Source organism: Alosa alosa, chromosome 4, assembly GCF_017589495.1.
Source record: "Alosa alosa isolate M-15738 ecotype Scorff River chromosome 4, AALO_Geno_1.1, whole genome shotgun sequence".
NCBI lineage: Eukaryota > Metazoa > Chordata > Actinopteri > Clupeiformes > Clupeidae > Alosa > Alosa alosa.
Window position 1 is genome coordinate 22,643,632 of NC_063192.1, and position 7,500 is coordinate 22,651,131.

The 7,500-nt window shown below is 44.6% G+C and overlaps 1 protein-coding gene across 1 annotated transcript in view; it reads right to left on the reverse strand.

Moving 5' to 3' along the window:
- Nucleotides 1-3,072: 3,072 nt before the first annotated feature.
- The window catches only part of cd34 (CD34 molecule), a 23,678-nt gene continuing 19,250 nt past the window's right edge, over nt 3,073-7,500 (reverse strand). Inside the window, exons 7-8 of the mRNA XM_048242129.1 lie at nt 5,805-5,954; nt 3,073-3,471 (exon numbers count right to left, since the gene is read on the reverse strand). Coding sequence (XP_048098086.1) covers nt 3,277-3,471; nt 5,805-5,954 — 345 coding nt within the window. The 3' untranslated portion in view covers nt 3,073-3,276. The remainder of the gene's footprint in view (nt 3,472-5,804; nt 5,955-7,500) is intronic.

Genomic DNA, 7,500 nt, shown 5'->3' on the forward strand with positions numbered 1-7,500 from the left:
GGGATTGGTTAAGCCAATTAACTACATCAAATCCCACGTTTCAAAAATCAATTTTATACCCTATTTAAATATGGATTGTTATAAGTTATTTCCACAGCTGTTGTAATCAGATGTGTAGTAAATCAGTTAAATTACAGCGACATATGACAACCCTTACAACTTTACAATGTGATTCCATGGCTGTGAATGATCTGGGTTTGTAGTTTTTGTAGATTTCAGAATGAAAGATTTTTTTTTGCAAACATAGTGAATCATGGCATGCGTTCTTGAGCTGCTTCTGAACTGTGAACTCCGCCTAGATGAAGAACACTTTTGGACCCACCCAACCAGTATGACTTACAGATGTCCTATGTGAGGTCATCACTATTGTTTATGTAAAGCAGATGTCTACACTGCCCCTCTCTGATGTGGTCAGCGAGAGACGCTCTCCGAATTTAGTGGGCTTTTTGAGCCTTTTTGCATATTCATATTATGGCATATTTTATCATTATGTTTATGGCATATTTATCCCACTACTCCTTTCTTTAAAGGTTTTGCTGAAATAGGATTCGGACAAACTACATTTTGCAGTCCTTTGTCTCCAAGAGCCACACCCAAGGTTTTGCTCAGCGCATACAGGACATGCAGACTGCTCTCTGTTGGTTTACAGATTACAATAATCTCTAATTCCCCAATCTCAGTGGATGTCATATCTATACGAATGTATATATATCATGCGTAGGTCTATCTTTTTTGTATACTGTATACTGTTTATGTTATATCTTTTCTGTATACTGTTTACGCATATCACTCTAAAAATACAGTTAAATGCATATCATGCTAAATACATCAAATACACAAAACAGGTCAAAAAACGTTTTTTTTTTCAACTTTTATTCCTGTCCTTGAACATCAGTTAAGGGAAACTGAATATTTAAATGAAACAATATTGCTAGGGAATGTTAAATTGAAAAATAAAAGTGAATGAAAAAAAAAAAAACCAGACATTTGTGTTGTTGATCATGAGAATTCTTACATTATCAGTTAAGCATCAGTATTCACTAAGCTATTACTCACATAGAAAACATTTCTTAACTATCATAATGGTGTGATTTGCAATTTGTGGAGTCAGTGTCACAATATTTAAACTAGAATTATGGTTTTATGGTTTGCAATGGAAAATTACTAAAATGCATGCTGTCGTCATAGTGACAGGTTATAAAACTGTACAGACAACAGGACAATGCTGCCCTTGGCAGAAGTGGCCTTGCTTCCATTAACAGACTTAATACTTTTGTTTGTTTTTATTTTGATGTTGTTCATTCAGTTATGTTGATTGAACAATTAAGGGGTGAAATAATTCTAATAAAAAACATGCCAAATATTTTGTATTAAAAAACTGTACATTATCAGGCCTATACAAATAGAAAGGCACAAAGATGACCACTACATGATCATGGGCAACAGCACATCACTCAAGGAAACACACTCTCTCTCTCACACACACACACTCTCTCAGACACTTTATCTGTGGCTGTCTCTCACACTTACACACTCTTACACAATTTGTCTCTGTCTCTCATGCTCTCTCTCTCACTCTCTCTCTCTCTGTCTCTCTCACACACACACACACACACACACAATCAGTGTTTTTCTTTGGCTTAATGCTGATGTACAGTAGAAGGTATGAGCAAAGAAGGAAAAAAAGAATACAAAACACAAACAAGCGGAAACAAAAAAAAGTTAACAACAATTACGACTATGCATATAACTACTCTATTACAATGGTACTTTTTCAAAAATTGAAGGCATAATACTGAATTACAAAGCTGTACAAATACACACTCCAAAAAAATCAGTTTTCAGTAACACATTGAGATTGCCTATGATGTTTGCTTGTGCTGCCCGGATGGAACAATCCTGGCTGCTTGCAGTAATGAACTGGAGGTTCTTAACGTACAACTTGAGCAGAAAGTCTGTGATATTACCATTAAGCCCTATAGACGTCACAGAGGAGCCCCGCTCTGATCGGCTCCACTCCTCCGAGTCATCACTTTGTCCTTTGCTGAGATAAACAGTTACGCAAGACTTGTGCACCACGACATGACACACACAGAGCCTGTCAGCCACTGACAGGTCTACCCCCCATCCCCCAACCCCACACACACACACAAGCACACAAGCAAACAACACACACACACACATGAACAAAGCATATACTAGCTTCAATACAAGCACGCAGTATTTCAAAACATGGGACATAAAGGTATTCGCTAACCAAAGACCCACATTCGCAAACACATTCAAACATTCAAACTCGACCACTCAGTCAGAACACCCGAATAAACACATTTCTCCCGTTGATTTCGTTCAGGGTTGTTTGTAAACAGATGTGAAGGTGTAATTCTTAACTACTTGGGTCACTAACCCAGCAGCCTCGCCTGTTTGGGTGGCATGTACAAACCCCTTTGGGAGGTGTGTGTGTGTGTGTGTGTGTGTGTGTGTGTGTGTGTGTGTGCGTGTAGGAGGCTTTTGAAATACGCTGGAAAAGGCACAGGGTTTTCGGATGGTCGGCTGCAGTCACCGAGGCCAGTGGTGAAGTATGGAAAGCCTCCTCCCCTCCTGTTCAGATGCTGACCAGACTTCTAATGCCAACCAGCCAGCCAGAGGTCAACCTCTACAACCTCTGCCTACAAAACGCATTACTAATATCATCACCTTGACCAACACCACCGTTGCCATCATTGTCATTTGGTTTACCATTTCATCCATACCTGGCTAGCAGAGATAAAGTAGCTAATGTACCGCTACACAATTCATCATGATCTCATTGACCTGCCAGTCAGGTGTCATTCACATCAAAGACTTCTGTGGTGAACATACAACTACCTATTCATAATCAAATGTATAATTCTTATTGAACCACCATTAGGTTGTCATTCTCATCATCAATACTGTTACGCAGCTTATAGGGCTTGCTTGTGGATAGAATCATAAGTCACTGGGGAGAAAGAGGAGTTTGTAGAAAGGTGTGTGTGTGTGTGTGTGTGTGTGTGTGTGTGTGTGTTCAATTGTGTTCAATTTCAATGTGTGTGTGTGTGTGTGTGTGTGTGTGTGTGTGTGTGTGTGTGTGTGTGTGCCCAGATAGCAGCTGATTCCTGTGCAGATCAGGCTTCATTCCGGCTTGGGGATCTGGCTGGCTGTTTGGGCGGTGGGGAGTAGGTGTGAAGGGTGAGGTGGGGCGCGGTGGTGGTGGGGCGGGCCGGGGTGGGTGGGGTGGATGTCCCTCCCTCGCCCTCACAGCTCAGTATCAGCCACGGGGGTCTTGGCAGTGGAGTGTCCGTTGGTGGCTGCGGGGGCCTGGGTCTTCACTCCATCAGGGGACTCCCCGTTGATGCTGGGCTTCTCCTGGGGCTCAGGGGGGTTGAGGGGGGCCACAGACACCAGAGTGTTGCCCTGGTTCTCCTCATCTACTGGGTAAGAGTCCTCAGCCTGGAGGATGATGGGGAAGCAGCCATGTTAGCACTCAGATAATGTGTACGTCAACGCAGGCAATTATTTAACAGAATATACTTTTCACTAGGGAGAACTTTGGTATGTACTATCTTGCAACACTGTATACTTGAAAACCTGGGGTGCGTTTCCCAAAACCATAGTTGCTAACCTGTTAGCAACTTAGTTGGTTGGCAATGGGAAATTGCATTGCAACCAACAAAGCAAGTAAATCTACAGTCGGAATAAATACTTCCAGACGTGCTCAGCCTACCACGCACACCAAAGGTGTTTTTCTTTTAATGTTTAGCACCAAATATTTAACTTTGGGGAAAAGCTATCAAATATGAAAGATTTCAATATTTATACACCTTTGTGTCTCATGTGCATTCCACACACGTTGTTTCTCATTTTCAGCTGTTTTACTGTATTTGTTTACATCTTCCAACACTGGGAAATGTAAGCAAATACATTAAAAACACCTGAAACACAGAGATCAAACACATAGTGCACTTTGTGAGTAGCTGTTAAAACTTCCTTCAGAATAGCATGCCAATGGTTCTGATAAAGAAGCAGCAATACCAAACATGCAACATGATGCCTTGTGTGGGTGGGACTGCGCTCTGTATGCGGATGCTTTTGTGTGCGGATGTGTAGGGGTGTTTGTGTTTGTGCGTCTCTGTGAGAGGAGCCCTGAGCCTGGCTGAGCTGCACTGGAGGGAGAGAGGGAGAGAACCCAACCCAACCCAACCCAACCCAACCCAACCCAGCCCAGCCCAACCCAGCACAGCCCAGCACAGCATAGCCCATCCCAGCCCAGCCTAGCCCAGCCCAGCACAGCACAGCACAGCCCAGCACAGCCCAGCACAGCATAGCCCATCCCAGCCCAGCCTAGCCCAGCCCAGCCCAGCACAGCACAGCACAGCACAGCACAGCACAGCACAGCACAGCACAGCATAGCCCATCCCAGCCCAGCCTAGCCCAGCCCAGCACAGCCCAGCACAGCATAGCCCATCCCAGCCCATCCCAGCCCAGCCTAGCCCAGCCCAGCAAAGCACAGCACAGCCCAGCCCAGCACAGCCCAGCATAGCCCAGCCTAGCCCAGCCCAGCACAGCCCAGTGTAGCACAGTGCAGCACAGCACAGCGCAATGCAGCAGGGTCTTGTGTAGATGACATCAAGTGGGCAGGCCTGAGAAACAGCTGCTTCTACTTGGTAAAGTGAGGGAAGCACGCAAGAATCCAACTGCTGTGTGTGTGTGTGTGGGTGTGTGTGGGTGTGCCTCTCAGAGAAGCCGGCAGGCTCAGGGCATGGGCGTGTGTGTGTGTGTACATATGTGCTCTGATGTGTGTGTGTGTGTGTGTGTGTGTGTGTGTGTGTGTGTGTGTGTGTGTGTGTGTTGTCGCGGATGTGTGTGTGTGTGTGTGTGTGTGTATGCACGGCATGTGTGTGTGTGTGTGTGTGTGTGTGTGTGTGTGTGTGTGTGTGTGTGTGTGTGTGTGCAAGCATGTGTGTTTTGTGTGCAGCCAAAGACAAAATGAAGGACTTTTCTTCAGATATACTGCCAATCTCTGCCTAATAATTATTGTGGCCACATAATGAGGTGCCATCGACCGATTCCAAAACAAACAAGGTGGGCTGGTTGGCGCTGGGCTGCCAAGGTGTTTGGAGTGAGGTGTGCGATTGAAAGCACTCGGATGTGCTTAGGAGCTTGGCAGGGCAGGCCTGGCGATGCCCACCCAGACTTTTGGACGAATGTAAGAAGGAGTGGAGGGAGTTGGGGGAAATAGCTGTTCTGCCATGAGGATTTCAGAATCCGTAAATCTATTTCAAATGACGGTGAATTAGCCTAAAGTGGTGTTTGGTCTCTTGTGGTTGAAAAGCACAAAGATAAGGATCTCTATTAGTATACAGTTTAAAAAGCTGGTAAAAAGCTTTTCAAAAAAGTCAAAATCATGCTGTGTGGATTCAGTACTCCTAAACCATACAATGATGAGATTTTAACAGTGTACAAGTGAGTATTTTAGTTGAACAGCAACAGCAAACATGCCCATACACCAATGAAGACTCAAATGAGCCAGCACTAAAGGTTTGAAAAAATGACAAAACTTGTGTTGTTTTAACACATCACTATGTCCAGATGGGGTCAACACAATTTATGTTGTTTCTAACACATTCGTTTTAAGAATGCATGTTGGCGTAGCTTATTATTATTATTATTATTACAATTATTATTATTATTATTATTATTATTATTATTATTATTATTATTTTACCGTCACCATTTGAAAACCCAGATAAGCATATTAAGATTGTTTGGCCCTGTTCTCTTACCAGCCTCATGCCCTTCCCGTTGCCTTTGCGGTTGTTCAACCAGAGGTAGCCTCCAATGAGCCCGGCGGCCAACAGGAGGCCAGTGACCAGGATGGAGACCAGCACAGCAGAGCCGTGCTTCGCCACCGGCTCAGACTTCAGCACGGTAAGCTACAGACACAGCAAGGGAGACATACAGAGTTAGAGTCAGCCACATCAACAAGGAAGCAAACAAACACACACTCCTTGTCTCAGGAACAGTTGAGCGGTGCTCGCTAAATGCATGTGAGCTTGGCATATATATTACGCTGCATTTCTGTCTTTCTGCATAGTTAATTGAGTAGGGATGCAAGAAACACAGCACATTTATTTTCTTTACTATGCAACAACAATGGACTTCAGATGCAGATCTAAAATGCCCTGACCATGCGGTCCGTCCTAAAGCAGAGGCACAAAGACTAGACATGTCAAATGATGGATTCCTTTGTGTGCGTCAACTCCTTTTTGAAAATGAAAGACTCTTGATTGCAAACACATTGGGTGGAATGTTTATCAAAACATTTTTCGTAGGCTGCCAGCTCTCTGGGGATTGTGCTCCGGTGCATGGTGACCATAAATGCAGGACACAAGCAAGGAGCAGGCAGCCCACCTAAATCGCCTGTGGGATAAATATTTAATTGTGTTGCTTTATGATACAAACAGTGATGCCGAAGGAACAGTTAACTTTCAAGTGTGTGTGTGTGTGTGTGTGTGTGTGTGTGTGTGTGTGTGTGTGTGTGTGTGTGTGTGTGTGTGTGTGTGTGTGTGTGTGTGTGTGTGTGTGTGTGTGTGTGTGTGTGTGTGTGTATTTGTGTGTGTATGTGCACAGGCAGCTGCATTGTTGGAGAATGCCCTTGTGTCCGTGTGTGTGTACAGGTGTGTGTGTATGTGTGTGTGTGTGTGTGTGTGTGTGTGTGAGAGAGAGAGAGAGAGAGAGAGAGAGAGAGAGAGAGAGAGAGAGAGAGAGAGTTTGGGTGTAAGTGTGTGGTGTGTGTGTGTGTGAGTGTGTGTGTATGTGCATGCAGAATGAACGTGTTTTTGGGTGGTTCCTGCCCTCAGTCAACTCACACCAAAGCCAAAGATGACTTCCAGCTGACAAAGGGAGTGATCAGAATAGACTGAGAGGGAGGGACAGAAGGAGGGAGAGAGAGAGGGAGGAAGAGAGGGATAAAGGGAGAGAGATTGAGGGAGGAATAGAGGGAGGGAAAGGATGGAAAGAGACAGAGAGATGGAGGGTGGGAGGGAGGGAGGGAGAGGAAGGGATGTATTAACAGGGATGTGTGAGCGGGGCCTGACATCAGTGAAGAGCCTGGGGGCCCAGTGTGTGTGTGTGTGAGGGTGGGGGTCGCGCAGAGATTCCTCACCCTGATGCCTGCCTGTGTGTTTGCTTTACTCAGGGGCTTAATATTAAACTGCATTTTGATTCATACCCCCCCCCCCACCACACACACCCACACACCAATTTCCCCTTTCTGTACCCTGGAAACTCAATATGTCTGTGTTGTGGTCTGTTCATGCACTGTAGAAACACACAGTTTATAAAGACATGTATGCATACTTCTCACACTTTTTACTGACATTATTTACAGAGATACTAACTAAATATTTGTTTCACTATCAACAATGCATAATTGGGTACTTTTTAGAAATGTGGCGCTCAACCACAATTGAGTTCATA